Source organism: Perognathus longimembris, chromosome 6 (genome assembly GCF_023159225.1).
Source record: "Perognathus longimembris pacificus isolate PPM17 chromosome 6, ASM2315922v1, whole genome shotgun sequence".
In the NCBI taxonomy this organism is placed as follows: domain Eukaryota; kingdom Metazoa; phylum Chordata; class Mammalia; order Rodentia; family Heteromyidae; genus Perognathus; species Perognathus longimembris.
In genome coordinates, this window is record NC_063166.1 from 43002824 (window position 1) to 43021674 (window position 18851).

The 18851-nt window shown below is 43.6% G+C and overlaps 1 protein-coding gene across 3 annotated transcripts in view; it reads right to left on the bottom strand.

Annotated features, from left to right (window-relative positions):
- Positions 1-18851, bottom strand: part of Osbpl10 (oxysterol binding protein like 10) — a 254445-nt gene that overhangs the window by 43985 nt on the left and 191609 nt on the right. For all 3 annotated transcript variants that reach the window (XM_048348609.1, XM_048348608.1, XM_048348610.1), the window contains one exon: positions 14380-14534. In XM_048348609.1, the coding sequence (XP_048204566.1) occupies positions 14380-14534 (155 nt within the window). The remainder of the gene's footprint in view (positions 1-14379; positions 14535-18851) is intronic.

An 18851-nucleotide genomic window follows, 5' to 3' on the forward strand; every position in this document is an offset into this window, starting at 1 on the left:
TCTTCTAGGCCACCATGAGCCACTACAACAAACCCAGAGCCACCCATGGCCAGAATTCTCGCACAAGAAACTTAAAAGTTAAAATGGATTACTGCTTGAGCTGTTTAGTTGCTGCCTTGTCTTCTAGCCAGCATAGGAAATGATGGGGGATGAAGGATACTAACTTAGAAGAAGTCCAGACATCAGTGTGGTCTCTACCACTGGAAGGTTTAGTGAAATGTGGCAAGTTAACCTCTCCGTTTTAGGGAGTGGTCATCTGGCCCCTCTAAACTAGCAGGTACTGATTCTAAGGCCATGATCCAAAGAGAAAAAAATTATGCTGGATTAGGTGCTTTTGGAAGGATGATCCTATCACCATAAGCTTCCTTGAAACAAACTGTATAAGTATAACCATTTCTTATGTAGCAACTACTTGGTATTAACCTGTGAGTTTATTATACGGTGCAATAAAGTAATTTTCAATTATTGTGAGTCTTCAACTCCTTAGTCAAATTGCTGACAACCAGTATTTAATGTGTCAACTATTTTGAATAAATCTGTAAGACTCAAAATCTGTACTAAAAAAATATCTAAAGGATTCAAACAACCCATTTTGTGTACTTTCAAAAATACAGAAGGCAGGGAGAGGAAGATGGCGCCGCCACAGTAGGGAGGCACCCCGAGTCGCTCCAACTGAATAGCGAGCTGGGAACTCCAGCACCCAACACCCCATCAAGGACCCAGCAAAACCAGCAGCCAGAAGCAGTGGAGAAACGCAGGAAAACAAAAAGGAGCAAAAAAGAAGAACCGAAAGCCTACACGGAGCCGGAGAATCTCCAGGGCACCCTCCCCCCACCAGCCGACCCTGGCCCGAACAGGGTAGGCTGGGAAAGGGGACCCGGTGATCTGCAGACTGACTGCCTAAAACTCACACCGGGAGTGCAGAGTCCAGAGAGCAGGACTCCACGGACCCCAGGGAGAGCATGGACCAAGACACACGGCAACTGCGGTGACGGAAAGTTCGGATCCACACAGCCAGGAACGGACGTGAGCAGCGGGGAAACCAAGCAGCGCAGAAGGGGAGAGCCGGGGCTGCCACCACCACAGCACTCCACCCCCGAAGGACCAACGGCGGCGCGGGACACACACACAATCCAGGACCAGTGAGTCCCCCATTACCCCCTCCCCCAACGGGAGACCAGCTATCAGAGACCCAAACCCTACAAAGAAGCTAGAACTCCCTGCCTCCCCCTCCCCACCCCGAGGGAACAAAGAACCCACAAATCAGGCGGGAAGCTACCATCAGGCTCTGGGAAGACACAGGAGTTACCAAGGGAAGGGCAGAGCAGCCCCAAGGCCACCGAGGAGCCGGAACTGGCAGCACCAGCCCCGCCCCCTTCCCAACAGGGATCAGGGGACGGCAGGCAGTGCAAGTCCCCACTCAAGGTGCCTGGAACTTGCGGACTTTTACAACTAAAATCACAGGCGCTGGTGGGCAATACCAGCACAGCAGGGACAGCTGGGCCTGATCACGCGCCCCCCTCGCAGCGGAGGCGCAGTCTGAGGGCGCTAGCCCACACCCGGACAGTTGATCCCACTGGGCCCCACACATACCGCCCCCCACAGCGGACACGCGGGAGGGCACAAGCACAACCCAACAACCCGGGGCTCACTCTGGTAGGCGTACCCCGCTCAGGTGGGCGGGGCCACATTGGCAGCAACTGCTGGAGTGGGCACACAGCGCACAGGTGGGTGGGGCCCTCGGCGACAGCGCCTGCTCTGGTAGGCGCTCCTGCACAGGAGGGCAGAGCTCTCCATTGGCCCATGCCCACTCAGTTTGGCGCATTTCACACAAATGGGTGGGCTGCCCCTCAACAACACCGGCCCCGGAGCGGTCCACACACGAAGGCGAACGGCCTGAGAGGTGAGCTCCTCTGACCAAGATACAGAGTGGAAAAAAGAACCAAAGAAGAGATAAGCCTCCACGCCACGCTGAATCAGCGACCAGCAAACCCCCACCAGGGGCACGCTAGGGTCAGCACAAGAGAGCAGCAGGGCACTGTCCCACAGAGAAAGACACAGAACCTACAGACCCCCAAGTACAGTGAGGGTGACCACCTCAGCAACAACCGAGAAGGTCACACTCACCCACTGGGAAGCAAGGTTCAACAGCCAAACCCAAACCCAGAGCCAGGACACCAGGACACGAGGCTTCCACTGACAGACCAGCACAAAGCCAAACCAGGGAAGCCACCCACAGATCTCCAGATGCACAAATCACAAAGAAATATAACACAGTTCATCAAAGGGCAAGACAACTTGCCAGCTCCAAAAAGCAGCACGACTGAAGAGGAGATGGAGAATAAAAAAGCAAATGAGGCCATGTTAACAGAAATGATGGAAAGCGTCAGAAACGAAATCAGAAAACAATTCCAGGAGTTTAGAGTGGAAGTCTTGAAGGACACCCAGGAAGCCAAGAAAGAAATGGAAGCAAAAATGGATACAATGCAAACCTCCGTTAAAGAAGACCCTAACATCCTGAGAAGTGAAATGCATGAAAACATAGATTTAAAATAAAACTCTATAAAGGAAGAAAGTTCCACGATCAAAGCTGATCTGACAAGCATAAATAGCGCTCTGACATCCATAAACTCTGCAATTGAATCCACAGCACAAAGAATTGACCATATGGAATCCAGAATCTCTCTCTTGGACGATGATGCAGCCGAGAAGGACCAGAAAATTACCACACTCCAAGAAACAGTAAAGCCCCAGGGAAGCTAGTGGACAAAGACAAGAGATATAATCTGTGCATAAGTGGAATAGAAGAAGGAGCCGAATACCAGAGCAAAGGGCTTCAACATATTTTCAATAAAGTGATTGCAGAAAACTTCCCCAATCTCACAAGGGACCTCACCCAGGTAACCAAAATCCTATAGGACGCCTGGCAGACCAGACCCTAGAAAATCCTCGCCCAGGCACATAATATTCAAGACTTCAGATTTCAAGAATAAAGAGCAAATTTTAAATGCAGACAAAGTGAAGAAAGAAATTTACTTCAATGGGAAGAGGATCCGAATAACAGCAGACCTCTCCACACAAACCTACCAAGCGGGAAGAGGGTGGAAGAACACCAAGTTCTACAGGCAAACAATTTGCAACGCAGGATTAAATATCCAGCGAAGTTGGAGTTCACATTCAAGGGGAAAACCAGATCTTTTCATAGCAAAGAGCATCTCAAGGAGTATGTGAATAAAAAACCAGCCCTACAGCGAATTCTAAGAGGGGAACCCCTCCCAACAGAAATCGCACAGGACACACAGAAACAGAAAGAAACTACAATAGCCTGAGCCCAACAGAAAGAGCAGCTCATTAAAGACAATCTAAAATGACTAGGAGGAGAGAGAGCACAAAGATTAAAGAAGAGATAAATCTGATTGAAAACAGAAAGACCATTAAACAAATAAATAAGACTAAAAGCTGGTTCTTTGAGAAAATAAATAAAATTGACAGACCCCTCGCAAGACTTACAAAAAAAAGAAGAGAGGAGGGGCTGGGGATATGGCCTAGTGGCAAGAGCGCTTGCCTCGTATACATGAGGCCCTGGGTTCAATTCCCCAGCACCACATATACAGAAAATGGCCAGAAGTGGCGCTGTGGCTCAAGCGGCAGAGTGCTAGCCTTGAGCAAAAAGAAGCCAGGGACTGTGTTCAGACCCTGAGTCCAAGCCCCAGGACTGGCCAAAAAAAAAAAAAAAAAGTACAAGTACACACGATATTCAAACAATCATAAGGAGCTATTTCCAGAACCTCTACTCAGTAAAAAACAATGATTTTACAGAAATGGATCAATTCTTAGAGAAGTATAAACTGCCCAAACTGAACCAAGAAGAAATAAATCAACTAAATAAACCAATAACTTACAGTGAGATACAGGAAGTAATCAAGAACCTCCCAACAAAGAAAAGCCCAGGCCCAGATGGATTCACCAATGAATTCTATAAAACCTTTAGTAAGGAGCTAATACCAATACTCCTCAAACTCTTCCACGAAATAGAAACAGAGGGAGAAATCCCAAACTCTTTCTATGAAGCTAATATCATACTCATTCCCAAACCAGGCAAAGACCCAACAAAAAAAGAGAACTACAGACCAATATCACTAATGAACACAGACGCAAAGCTCCTCAATAAAATATTAGCTAACAGAATCCAGAAACTGATCAAGAAAATTATACATCATGACCAAGTAGGCTTCATCCCACAGTCACAAGAATGGTTCAACATCCATAAATCAATCAATGTAATTCATCACATAAACAGAACTAAAATCAAGAATCACATTGTTATCTCAGTCGATGCCCAAAAAGCCTTTGGCAAAATACAACATCCATACTTATTAAAAGCTCTGGAGAGAACAGGAATAGATGGAACATTCCTCAAAAAAATAAAAGCCATATACAACAGACCAACTGCTAACATCATATTAAATGGAGAGAAACTTAAATCATTCCCCCTAAACTCAGGAACAAGACAAGGATGCCCACTCTCCCCACTTCTGTTCAACATAGTGCTGGAATCCCTAGCCATAGCAATAAGGCAAGAGGAGGACATCAAAGGGATCCACATTGGCAAAGAAGAAATCAAACTATCCCTATTCGCAGATGACATGATCTTATATCTGAAGGACCCAAAAAACTCAGTCCCCAAACTCCTACACCTAATAAACCATTTTGGCAAAGTAGCAGGATACAAAATCAATCCACAAAAGTCAGCAGCTTTTCTGTACACCAGCAATGTACAAACAGAAAAGGCAATTATGGAAACAATTCCATTTACAGTAGCCAAAAAAAGAATAAAGTACCTAGGGATCAACTTAACCAAGGACGTGACGAATCTATTTAATGAGAATTATAAAAATCTAATAAGGGAAATCAAAGAAGACACAAGGAGATGGAAAGACCTCCCATGCTCATGGGTAGGCAGAATCGATATAGTGAAAATGGCCATATTGCCCAAATTGTTATACAAATTCAATGCAATACCTATCAAAATCCCAGTCACATTCTTCACTGAAATAGAGAAAGCAATCCATAAATTCATAGGGAACAGCAAAAGACCTAGAATAGCCAAAGCAATTCTAGGCAAAAAAAGTAGTGCAGGAGGTATTACAATCCCAGACTTCAAGCTCTACTTACAGGGCCATCATAACAAAAACAACCTGGTATTGGTGTAAAAACAGATCGGAAGACCAATGGATTAGAATTGAAGATCCAGAAATAAAACCGCACTCTTACAGCCAACTGATATTCGACAAAGATGCTAAAGACATACAATGGAATAAACAGAGCCTCTTCAACTACTGGTGCTGGGAGAACTGGGCAGCCATATGCAGAAAACTCAAAGTAGACCCAAGCCTATCACCATGCACCAAGATCAACTCAAAATGGATCAAGGACCTCAATATCAGACCTGAATCCTTGAAACTACTGAAGGACAGAGTAGGAAAGACGCTAGAACTTATAGGCACAGGAAGGAACTTCCTGAATAGAGTCCCAGGGCACAACAAATAGGGGAGAGACTCGACAAATGGGACTACTACAAATTAAAAAGTTTCTACACAGCTAAGGACATAGCCACCAAAACAGAAAGACAGCCAACCATATGGGAAAGGATCTTTACCAGCACAGAAACAGACAAAGGCCTAATATCTGTAATCTACAGAGAACTCAAAAAACTAAGCCCCTCCAAGCCCTATAAACCAAAAATGGGCAAAGGAGCTAAAGAGAGACTTCATAAGAGAAGAAATAAAAATGGCAAAGAAACATATGAGGAAATGTTCAACATCCCTGGTAGTAAAGGAAATGCAAATAAAAACAACCCTGAGATACCACCTCACTCCAGTTAGAATGGCCTATACTCTGAACTCAGGCAACAACAAATGCTGGAGGGGGTGCAGGGAAAGAGGAACCCTTCTCCATTGTTGGTGGGAGTGCAAATTAGTACAACCACTTTGGAGAACAGTATGGAGGTTTCTCAAAAAGCTCAATATAGGCCTACCCTATGACCCAGCCATACCACTTGTAGGCATCTATCCTAAACAGCAGGTCCCAAGATATCAAAAAGACATTTGTACTTCCATGTTTATCGGAGCACAATTCACAATAGCCAAAATATGGAAACAACCCAGATACCCCTCCACAGATGAATGGATCCAAAAAATATGGTACCTACACACAATGGAATACTACATAGTGATTAGGAATGGTGAAATATTGTTATTTGCAGGGAAATGGTCAGAACTTGAACAAATAATGTTGAGCGAGACAAGCCTAGAACACAGAAAACAAAGGGGCATGATCTCCCTGCTATATGACTGTTAAGAAAGGGAGACAGAGAGACAGTAGAGACCAGGTCTGTGAAACCAAAAACTGCTTGTCAAATGGTATTTCCCACAGGATTGGGGCAGCGACTCAACATTATGTAACTAAAACCAAACAACTACTCAACATATAAAGGTAAAAAATTGACCTCTCAGTGGAATACAATAGCTCAAAAGCTATGTATGTATGTTCATATAAGACTACTATCGACATATTGTCTAATATCGACATTACATTTAAAGCCCTAGGCGAATTTCCTTTGGCATAGGCCACGTGGCTACTGTATATGTTCTTGGAACATTGTGTATTGTATATATGTCTACCTGACCTAGGGAAGGGAAAGAAAAACAGGGTGTAAGATATCACAAGAAATATACACACTGCCCTACTATGTAACTGTACCCTTTTTGCACAACACCTTGTCAAAAATATTTGTGTTCAATAAATAAAATTTTAAAAAATACAGAAGGCAGAGAGTGATCAAGAAGGTAAAGTTGATTAGAATATGTTCTAAATGTGAGGAAAGGTAACAATGAACTCTTGCCTTATGTAATTAATATAAACAAACTACAAAAAAAAAAATCCATCAATGTCCCATTCATGTACCTACAAACCTATACAAAGGGAAATGATGGATAAAGATGGATGATTTAAGGGACCACACAGGCCAGGCCTCCACTAAATTTCAGCGGATTTCAGAATGACAGCCTTCCAAGTGTTGCTAAGTGGCTCAAAAGTCCAGAGCTAAGACAGCACTGGTGGCTCACATCTGTAATCCTAGCTACTCAGGAGGCTGAGATCCAAGAATCATGGTTCAAAGCCAGCCTAGACAAAGTCCATGAGACCCTTACTTCCAATTAACCATCAAAAACCCAAATGTGGAGCTGTAGCTCAAAGGGTAGAGCACCAGGGTAGAGCACCAGCCTAGAACACTAGCTAGAGCTCTAGCACTATGAGCACACAGTTAATTTTACTTATTTTTGTGGTGCTGGTAAGGAATCCAGGGTCTTGCATATGCTAGGAAAGTACTCTGCTTCTGAGCTCTATCCCCAGCCTATATTGACTAAACGTTAACAACATTCTCAAACCCTCCATGGATAAAGTAGTCATAGGGCAGCAATTTTGTAACAGTCCCTCCCTGAAGACCCTGAGCCAAGCAATTTTAAACCCGTGCTCCAGAGCACACCGTCAGCTCTGACCACTCACTGCTGGCTGTCCCTCAGAGAAGTATCCATCTTCATGGCAGCCAAGCCACGGCATCAAGACTACCCTTCCACCCCAGGTGAGCAGGTTTGGCACCTCTTACAAAGTCCAAATGTACACGGAACTAGATAGGCAAATAAGTCAGCCAGGTGGACTTTGGTTAAGAAATTGTGCAACTAAATGTTTAAAAAAGCAACTGACCAGCAAAATGCCAGATGTGGAGACTCAAGTAGTAGACCTGACTCACGGCAATGTGTTTGAATCTCAAATATAATGTGCTAACAGAGGAAGCCTAGCTTAAAACATTACAGCACTACCTGAGGGCAACTGACCAGGGCTGGGGTAAAGCAAACCATAAATGGACACAAGAGAATTAGGAGGGACAGCTAAGACTATTCTATACTGTGATTTAAAACTGATAAAGGGGGGCTGGAGATATAGCCTAGTGGCAAGAGTGCCTGCCTCGGATACACGAGGCCCTAGGTTCGATTCCCCAGCACCACATATACAGAAAACGGCCAGAAGCGGCGCTGTGGCTCAAGTGGCAGAGTGCTAGCCTTGAGCGGGAAGAAGCCAGGGACAGTGCTCAGGCCCTGAGTCCAAGGCCCAGGACTGGCCAAAAAAAAAAAAAAAACTGATAAAGGTATTGAATTGCCATCTCTGTATTTGACTTTTTAGAGGTAATTTTTAAATCTATGAGGTTTTCATTTTGGCGATAAAGGAGATTGAACTCAAGGTTTCACGCTTACTAGGCAGGTAGTCTACCACTGGGCTGTACTTCCAGTCCCTTTGTGCACTGATTGTTTTTGAGTCAGTCTCACTTCAGGCTCCCCATACTTGGGCTTCCTGCATCCCAAGGGATGACAGTGTCCCAGTGACTGGCCTCAAATCTCTCCCTCCCAAGTAGCTAGCTGGCCAAAGTTATATAGGATTGAGTTACACTCTCTATAAATTATGCCTCAATAAACATGAGTTCTTAAAAAAGTGATTTCTGGGCACCAGTGGCTCATGTCTGTATTCCTAGCTAATCAGGAAGCTGAGATCTGAAAACTGAAGCCAGGTGGGCAAGAAAATCTGTGAGATTCTTATCTCCAATTAACTAGCAAAAAGCCAGAAGTGGAGCTATGGCTTAAGTGGTAGAGTGCTAGCCTGAAGCACAACAGGTTAGGGATAGTGCCCAGGCCCTGAATTCAAGCAATGGGACCAGATTCTACCCCCTACCCCCAAAAAGGATGGTTTTGTTCCTGACACACACCTTTCAGAAAGGTGAGTACACATGTCATCTATGTACTGCCATCCCAGCTGAGGCCCCACTGTGTCTCCTGTGCCAACAGCCCAACTAGCTATAATACAGGGTAAAAACAGAAACCACTAAGGGATGGCAGCCAGAAAAAAAAAAAAAAAACTGGCATGGAAATTTGGTGCTTATGGAAACCCCACTTCTGGGCATTTACCTAAAGTATCACAAACAAGGCCATACTAAAGCTACTAGCACAACCATGTCCACTACAGCAAGATGAATAGATCAAGAAAATGTGGAATATATACACAATGAAATTCTGCACTTCCTAGCCCTGAGCAAAAAGAAGCCAGGGACAGTGCTCAGGCCCTCAGTCCAAGCTCCAAGACTGGCAAAAAAAAAAAAAAAAAGAGAGAGAGAGAATAAAGAAATTCTGCTCTTCCATCAGAAAGAATGACATCACCCCATTTGTAAGGAAATGGAAAGACTTGGGGGGGGGGAAACATATATATATTATATATATATATATATATATATATATATATATATATATATATATTTGCTAGTCCTAGGGCTTTAACTCAGGGCCAGAGCACTACTGTCCCTTGCTTCTTTTTGCTCAAGGAAAGCACTCTGCCACTTGAGCCACAGTGTCACTACTGGCTTTTTCTGTTTATGTAGTACTGAGGAATCGAACCCAGGGCTTCATGCATGCTAGGCAAGCACTCTAACACTAAGCCACATTTCCAGCCTAGAAAAAAATCATATTAAGTGAAGTGAGCCAGGACCTAAGAAATAGATGCCACATTTTCCCTCATTAGAAGTAATTAGTATATGTTTAGGATAGTTTTAGCCGAAGATCATAATAGCTCAATAGCTATGTGTGTATGATCATATAAGATGAAGCTAAGCAAAATGAAATCCAAGATTTGGAAACAAGTGGATTTTCATGGTTGTTGTTATTCTTAATGCACTGTGTGAAATTATTTCTTTTTTCTTTCATTTTTCTTTCCTATGGTTTATCCTCTGTTGTCATGTATTTAATTTTGGTACCCTGGGTATTGTATAACTAAATTAGGGAATGGAAGGGGAACATCAAAATGGTGAGACAAAGGGCAAACCAATGCAAAAGCAATACTCACAAGACAATATGTTGGAAATTAACTACAACTCGGGGAGGGGGAAGGACTGGGGAGAGAGAAAGTGGGAGAAAAATGAGGGAGGGGGTAACAAGTATGACAAGAAATATACTCACTACCTTATGTAACTGTAACCCCTCTGTACATCACCTTGACAATAAAATTAGAAAAGAAATTTGGTGCTATGGAATCATGGAAAGGATGGGAGCACAAATGTTAGGGGTTTCTTAAGTTCATGGGAAGCCACTGAAAGGAGCTGTGATCCACAGGTCAGGAAACTGCTGTTGCTGCCCTGCTTCTCACATCCTGACAAGCCTACAGTATGAGCAAGGCTGGCCACCATCTCCTCTGAACACTCAGGTCCCCAAGGCTTTGCCTGTCAAGAACATCAGACTCTTAAAGGAATTTCACCTCACTGTTAAGTGGGAAAACTCCAACTGTAAGAAAGTCTTGAGACATGGAGTATTAAGTCTCGTCTCTAATCAAGGCCTAGAGGTAGAACTCAGTTATAGAGCTTCTGCTTAAAATACTCAAACCCCCCAAACCAGACATCAGTGGCTCATTCCTGTACATACTTGAGAGGCTGAGACTGGGAGAACCTTAATTCAAGTCCAGTCCAGGAATAAAAAGCTTATGAGTCCTCCTTGACTGCCATCAGGGCAGAAAAGTCCACAGAACCCATCTCAATAGAAAGAAGCTGGGTGTGATGATGTATGCCTGTTGTTCCATCTACAGTGGAAGCAAAAGAACAACAAGAAACCAAATAGGAGGATCACAATTTAGGTATATGCCTTAGACCTTAGCTCAAAAATAACCAGTGTGGCCAGGTGCTAGTGGCTCATGCCTATAATCCTAGCTACTCAGGAAGCTGTTACCTGAAGATCAAAGATCAAAGCCATCTGGGACAAGAAAGTCTGCTAGTCTCTTATCTCCAACTAATCAAAAAATGCAGAACTGGCTCAAGTGACAAAGCACCAGCCTTGAGTGAAAAAGCTAAGGAACAACACCTACACCCTCAGTTTAAGTACTAGTACTAGCACAAAACAGGAGGGCTGGAAATAAGCTCAGTAGTAGAGTATCTGCCTTGCAAGTTTGAGTCCCTTGAAAACCAAAGAAAGAAGAGTGCAACTTAAGAGAGCTAGTTCACAGTGTCTATCCTTCTTAGTATAAAACAAGATCATAAAGAAAAGATTGTTTAGTAACATTTTTCAGTCTAAATTTAAATGCAAAATGGTATTATGGAGTTGAAAAGTTGTTCTACCGATAGATGAAATTAAGATTTTAACTCATTTCATTTCATTATCAAAAAATGTTAAGATTTCACATGTAGTTAGCTCAAGCCCCAGCAGAATGAAATGTTGAGTTCATCACATTTGGTAACAGAGCTGACCCTCTTTTGAGCTATTTTCTGAGCTTTGCTGCTTCTGAGAATTAAGCAGTCTATGTTTGAAGATGTTTTTATTTCCTACATAATTCTTTTTTAGCAAGGCAAGAAAGTCCCTTTTGTAGCCTAAATTATGATCAAAACAACAAAGCAGCAAAAAAAGTTTATTTAGTTTAAGTATCGTGATAACTAATATTATTTTGTCATGGGGCTTGAATTTAGGACCTTGGTGTTATCTCTTAGCTTATTGGCTCAAGGTTGGAGCTCAACTACTTCAGCTGCAGCTTCATTTCAGGCCTTTCTATGGTTACTTAGAAGCAAGAGTCTCATGGACTTCTCTGCCCAGGCTGGCTTGGATCCTTGATCCCCAGGGAGCCTCTTGAGTAGCTGGGATGATAGGTGGGAGCCACTGGCAGCCAACAACATGACTCTTATAGCTCTCCACTGACTGTCCATAGAAGCAAAAGCTCAGTAAAGATCCTCTATGAGGAAGGTCTAACTTCAGCATCTTTGCCTCGTTCCTCCAGGTTACATGCAGGGAACTGGGGCAACCTTTCCCTTTTCCTGATAGGAAAACGACTTGAGGGATTGTGATAGCATTTTCAACAAGAAAAAAAAATCAAACAAAAAAAAATAAACAATGGCCTCAGAAGAATGAGTGTCAAGGCAACAGTAACTCTTTGGATTTTGAGAATCATAAGAGTTGTCACCAGAAAACACAAGGGTAGTCTGTGCAAAAAAAACTCTAATAGTTCCTTCTGAGAAAAGCATCAACATACTAACTTACCCACAAGTCTCTCATTGCCTTGAGAAAACACATTAGATAATATCTTCTGTTTATTGGCTGACAGTATGATTAAGGATAAAGACACGCACGCAAACACCAATAACTGCCCTCAAGCTGATATAAAAAGCTCTTCTTGGGCTGGGAATATGGCCTAGAGGTAGAGTACTTGCCTTGTATACATGAAGACCTGGGTTCGATTCCTTAGCACCACATATATAGAAAAAGCCAGAAGGGGCACTGTGGCTCAAGTGATAGAGTGCTAACCTTGAGCAAAAAGAAGCCAGGAACAGTGCTCAGGCCCCGAGTTCATGCCTCATGACTGACAAAACAAAAAAAAAAAGCTCTTCTTCAGGTTATTTCTTAGAAGCTGAATTCAGGAGCTAGTTATTTCTTGTGAATTACATGCTGTCTCCTAACAATGCCTCTGATTGGTGGGGCAGAGTGCATGACCACTGTATTTGTAGGCAGTGGCCAGGCTCTCAACCTTTAGGGGTCAGAAGAAACCTACCTCAGGTAAAGTCAGAAGCAACACCAAGAAGGACTCACAGCTAAGGAACATTACCAACCCCAATAGGCACCTTTATCAGGCCATGAGCTCTGTTAGATTTGCTTGAGAATGCTGTTGGAAATGAGGATCTGAAAACTGATTACTAAACACCTAATAATAACATTCTCCTCTACTCTCTTTTATTGGCAGACCCAAAGTCTTGAACTCAGGGCCTTGTGTTTGCTAGGCAGGCGCTCTACTACTGAACCACACCCCCCAACCCCTTTTATGCTTTAGTTATTTTTCAAGTAGGGTCTCATGCTTTTGGCCTCAAGCCAGCCTCAGGTTTTAGTCCTCATACCTATCCCTGTCCCTGGCAGCTGGGATGACAGGTGTGTGCCATCACAAGTGTGAGAACTAAGATAAGGTCTTCCTAACGCTTACTTCAGGTGCTGACCTCAAACTTCAATCCTCCTGATCTCTGAGTCCCAAGAAGTGGGGCAACCAGACCTTCCCTATTATTAATTTCTTGCTAAAGCAAGCCTTCAAATATGTTTATGGCATGACATCCACACCTCACACATGTTCTTTTTTTTTTTTTTTTGAGGGGAGAATAGAGGATACAGTATTTTTTTCCAATCTTTTAGCAGGTAAACAGTCCATCCTCAAATGTCAATATACCTAGTTACCCAGAGAAGGTCACCAACTTACCTTGCAATTCATTTCCATACCATGGGCCTGATTTCTTTTCCAGCCTAAACTCTCTGCAGTCATAGTCAGATGCCTTTCAAAAACCCACATCCTCCCCATTGTCACTTCCCTCATAGAATTTCCCCTTGAAGAACTTAATGAAACATCGCTAAGGCAAATGAGTTCTGCCTTTTAAGGGCTGTGCTACCAAGTTCCTGTCAGAGAATGTCAGGAGAAGCCTGGGAGAAATGTCCACTGGCAGCTAATGCTACATGAAGGAGGGAGCAGCCCCAGGACTTCCACTTTCAAAGTAGATGCCATGAGTGTTCTAGCTTTCAGGCTAAAATGATGACAAGTGAAACTAAAACCAACCTCGAACAAATAGTTAAAGTGGGTCTCAGCCCAGTTCAAGAAGAATATATTCATAGAAAAAAAATTTTAAATTCACTCAGGATAAAAAGTAAAATTAGCAAAAGGAATCACTATAATTGTCTCTCTTCCAGCTGCCACTGTGGCTGAGTTAGAGGATCAGATCTGTGAGGGCGGATTGTGGAGGGGTGGGGCAGAGAGGCAGGGGGAAGGGGAGTCCATGGAGGCTGCTGGACCTGCAGAAATCTCTTGACAGGGTAGAGCAGAGGCCATCTGCAGCCTGAGCCCTGAACCCTACCCCTCTGTCTTGGCCTGGTTCGGAGGCATGCAGGAATGGAACATGAGGCAGGCGCTTGTACAGCACAAACCACGGGGAGAAGCCATTATTCAGGTGACATAATATATTGTAACTGCTCCCGAAAAGTCAACAGGCATTGTTGTAATGGGTCTGAGGGAATCTCTTCCTCTTGAAGATGACTCCCATTTTAATAAATATCAGAGACACCCCTTTTGTAGGATGATAATTCACTCCCCAGCAGCTGCCAGACACAAGAACAAGACAAGTGTCAGACACAGGGGGGCTCATTTTGCCAAGGCAACTCTTCCACTGGATAATTGGTATCCTCTTATAACAAAGAGATGAGCAAGTTACAAATATGATCACTGTATTTGTAAACAAGCGCTAACACAAGCCATGAATGTGCCCAGCACACATCTTACCTCTGGCTCTGGATGGGAGGTAGACTCCTCTTCGGCAGAGTCTGGTAAAAGTGCCCAGGTTATGTTGGCACTGGCTGATGGCAAAGAACCAAGAGTCCCATTTTTCAGCTGTTCTGCAGAGTGTGACTTGGGCCCGTGCCATCCCAGGATGTTTTCTGAAACAAAGACCTAGAATGATGCCCAGAATCTTCCAAATGAAACATTAATAGCTCATGAAATATTTGTGCCTCGCTGTAGGAGATTTTCATAACATGGCTCAGCTCAATTAATGGTGGGCTCTGTTTGGAAGACTTAAAAGTATAGATTCTGATCATGCATTCATGAGCTAATTTCTGAATTCAAGATCAGAACTATCAATCCAGATATGGTGGTTCATGCCCATAATCCAGTACAGGGGAGGCTGAGGCAGGAGACTGGAAAATCTAAAGTTAACCTGGGCTACATACTAAGAATGAATGAACAAACAAAAGAATGATATCAAGAGACATCTATAATCCTACTCAGGAGGCTGGGAATTGAAGGATCAGAGTTAATGCCTATGAGACTCCAACTCCAAAATAACCAGCAAAAAAAAAAAAAAAAAGCCAAGCTGTAGGCACAGTTCCAGTGACAAAAGTGCCAACTGAGCAAGTATAAGGCCCCGAGTTCAAACTCCAGTACTGCAATGAATGAATGAATGAATGAATGAGTGAGTGAATGAATCAGAACATCACAGGCTGTTTCTATTCCCAACCCTGGACAGAAACAATCTCCACTGATTAAAAAAAAATCAATGTCAGGTAAAAATGATTTTATTTAACTTCAAAAAATAATTTTAAATATTTACAACAAAAACCCAAAGTCAGACTGTAGCAAAACTGATGAAACTGGAGAAAAAGGTTTAAATGCCAATTGCCATAACCATGGCATCATGGTTCACAACAGGTTTCACAACAGGTGCTCAGAGTGTAGTCATAAAACATCACTTCTATGTGGCCAGGTATTAGCAGGTAACAGGAAATTCCATCGTTCCATTCCACCAAGACATGTTATCCACACAGATATGGTAAACAAATGCATCTTTCTAATTCTCCCTAAGCCCCTGTGGGAGATAAGAAGACCTTTTCCTCTAATACTCATCTTTTAGGGTCATGTATTACTATAGAATGTCCACAGCCATTCTGCTATGAGAATGAATAGGCCTCATTTTCAGCTGATTTCTAAGTGGTGTTCCCATCTAAAAGTGAGGATAAATGATAGAGGAAGACCGGCTGAAGCAGAGACCCATGCATGTGAATGAGAAAACCTGCCAGCATCTCCTTGAAGGAGTTCTGTCCACTAGCCTTCTCACTGGAATGACCTAAAGAAAAACTTCCAAGGAGTACCCAAACTTTCAGTACCCAAAGGAATCTGGTTGATGGAGCAAAATAGCAAGGGCAAAGAAAGGGCTGGAGGCTTGTATGTGTGTGCAAGTCTTTGTGTAGCGTTACGCAACCCAAGTATGTATTTGTACACAAAATTTCTTGTCTGTGTGTTCTGGTACTTGAACTCAGGAACTAGGTGCTGTCTCTTAGCTTAGATCCTTAGATCTTAGCCTCCTGTGTGCACGCGCGCGTGCGCGTGCACACACACACACACACACACACACACACACACACACACACACACACACACACACCCCTGTAGTAGGGATTAAACTCAGGGCCTAGGCTCTAATCCTGAGCTTTTTTACTCTTACCCCTTGAGCCACAGTTCCATTTCTGGCTTTTTGGTAATTAATCAAAGAGTTTCATGGACTTTCCTATCCAGGTTGGCTTTGAACCATGATCCTCAGATCTCAACCTCCTGAGTAGCTAGGATTACAGGTGTGAGCTGCAGCACCTGACAAAATTTGTCTTTTTAATATAATCTGCTAGATCATATAACTTTGCTGTTTAAGCCTCAAGTGACTTTTCATCGCAACTGAAATAAAATCTAAACTGTTTGACTTTCTTCTGTACCTAAGAGCCTGAAAGACTCATTTCCTTTCCTCCCCATGTATTCTACTATATTTCTTTCCTATTCCACAAATGGGCCAAGTTCATTTCAGTCTTAGAGCCTTTGCCAATGCTGCTCCTTCCTCCCCAAGTACTATTTCTCTACACCACCCCCACAAGGAAGAGGAGACAGTGTGAATAAATCTAGGGGTAGGTAAGGTATTTCTGTCAAAGACAACCCCAAAGGACTTCCTGTTCAATCACTGTTTACTGTCTCTAGGGCCCCAACACTGCTGGCACTTAGCCAGTTTACTCATTTACTTCTGGGTTACTTCAATTTCTGGACTGCCTAGGGTCACTGCTGCTGATTCTACAGCCAGCCCTAGAGCTCAAAACATGATCTAGGAGAGTGTGTGATGCTATGTGCTAAATCAATGAAGGACTATTAAGATGCTTAGAGATAGCTTGGAACTCATGGCTCACACCTATAATCTTAGCTACTCAGGAGGCTGAGATCTGAGGATCATGGTTCAAAGCCAGCCTGAGCAGTCAAATCTGAGAGATTCTAATTTCCAACAAGCCAGCAAAAGGTCAGAAGTGAAAATCTTGCTCAAGTGGTAGAATGCCAGCCTGACCAAAAAGCCATCTTAGAGCTGAGTTCAAGCCCCAGTACTATCACACTTTTTTGCCAGTCCTGTGGCTTGAACTCAGGGCCTGAGCGCTGTCCCTGAGCTTCTTTTACTCAAGGCTAGCACTCTACTATTTGAGCCACAGTGCCACTTCTGGATTTTTCTGTTTATGTGGTATTGAGGAATCAAACACAGGACTTCATTCATGCTAGGCAAGCACTCTACCAATAAGACACATTCCCAGCCAAGGCACAAATTTTAAAAAAGATTCTCAGAGACAACACATGGCACCAGAGGGATCTCCACAGTCACCTAAAAATTTTTAAGAAAACTAAAATCAAAAGTAGCAAAAAGAAGAATGGCCATTTGTGAGGGGCTGAGAGAAGACAAGAGGGAGGGAGTTACAGGGTAGAGAGTGAAGATTTCATAAAATCACAGTATTAAAAGTACTAGCACTGTTGGTGTGTAAACATAGAGACCATTAAGATGGAAATTTCACACCATGTCCGTTTGACTGCCATAGTTTAAGGCACCAAAAAGGCATCCCTATAGCAATAGACCATGACTCTGCGTGTGTGTGTGTGTGTGTGTGTGTGTGTGTGTGTGTGTGTCTCTATGGTTGTATACTGAAACTTGAACTCAGGGCAGCCTCATGCCCTCATTTGGCTTTTTCACTCAAGAATGGCACTCTACCACTTGAGCCACACATTTGTTCCAACTCTTCAATTTTGTTAAAATAAATGCTAGGAGATGGACAAACAAAAGGGAGGGTACAAATCAAAGTCTACAGATTTGGAGAGGAGGGCTGACTGCCAGTGTCAGTGCATTAACACCTGGTGCTAAGGGATGCTGCTGCATTGCCCATGGCAGACGGAGAGACAGGCATGACAAGCACAGGAGGGACAGGCCCAGGACAACACCCCAGGCAGCCCACTCTCACACCCAGCTCCACAGGGGGATGCAAAGTGATCTTCAGGGCCTCCACCAAATCTTCAATAGTCTATGACACTCTCCATGCAAAAACCGTGTAAAGATATTCTTAAGACAGACCTGGTGGTGCTATTTATAATCCCAACACTTGGAAAGTTAAGGCAGGAGGATTGTGAATTCAAGGCCAGCTTGGGATGCATAGCTTTGGATACATGTATACATTCAAAAAGACAGCCCAGGCACCAGTGGCTCACACTTGTAATCCTAGCTACTCAGGAGGCCGCAATCTGAGGGTTGCTGTTTGAAGCCTGTCCAGGTAGGAATGTCTGTTGAGACTTATCTCCAACTAACCACCAAAAATCCAGAAGCAGAGCTGTGACTCAAATGGTAGAGCACTAGTCTTGAGCTAAAAGGCTCAGGGACAGTGCCCAACCCCTAAGTTCAAGCCCCAGGACTGGAACAAAAAAAAAAAAAAGGAGAAAGGGAGGGAGGAAAAGGATTGAAGGAGGAAAGGAAGGAGGGAGGAAGGATGGGAGTCACAGTTCCACTTCCAGCTTTTTTGGGGTGATTAATTGAAGATAAAAAATACTCACACACAGACTTTCCTGCTTGGGCTGGCTTTGAACTAGGGTCCTCAGATCTCTGCCTCCTGAGTAGCTAGAATTTCAGGTGTGAGCTACCAGTGGGTATTTGATGGGCTACAGGTACATGGGCCTCACTACTGGACATTTTCAGAGCAGCACATGTGAGGGAGTAAGGAGCAGACAGAAAGCAAAGGGAGGCTCCACATGGTAGGGAAAGAGCTGTAGAGAGTGAAGTCCTCAGGTAAAAGCCAAGTCCAGGAAAGCGACTCTTAACCCTTTTTGGTTGCCCTAAACCTGACAATGGGGAAACAGAGAGTGGCTTAGCAAAGCCACTCCTACAAATCAGAGATGGAGAGCTTCTGCAGAAAAATCAG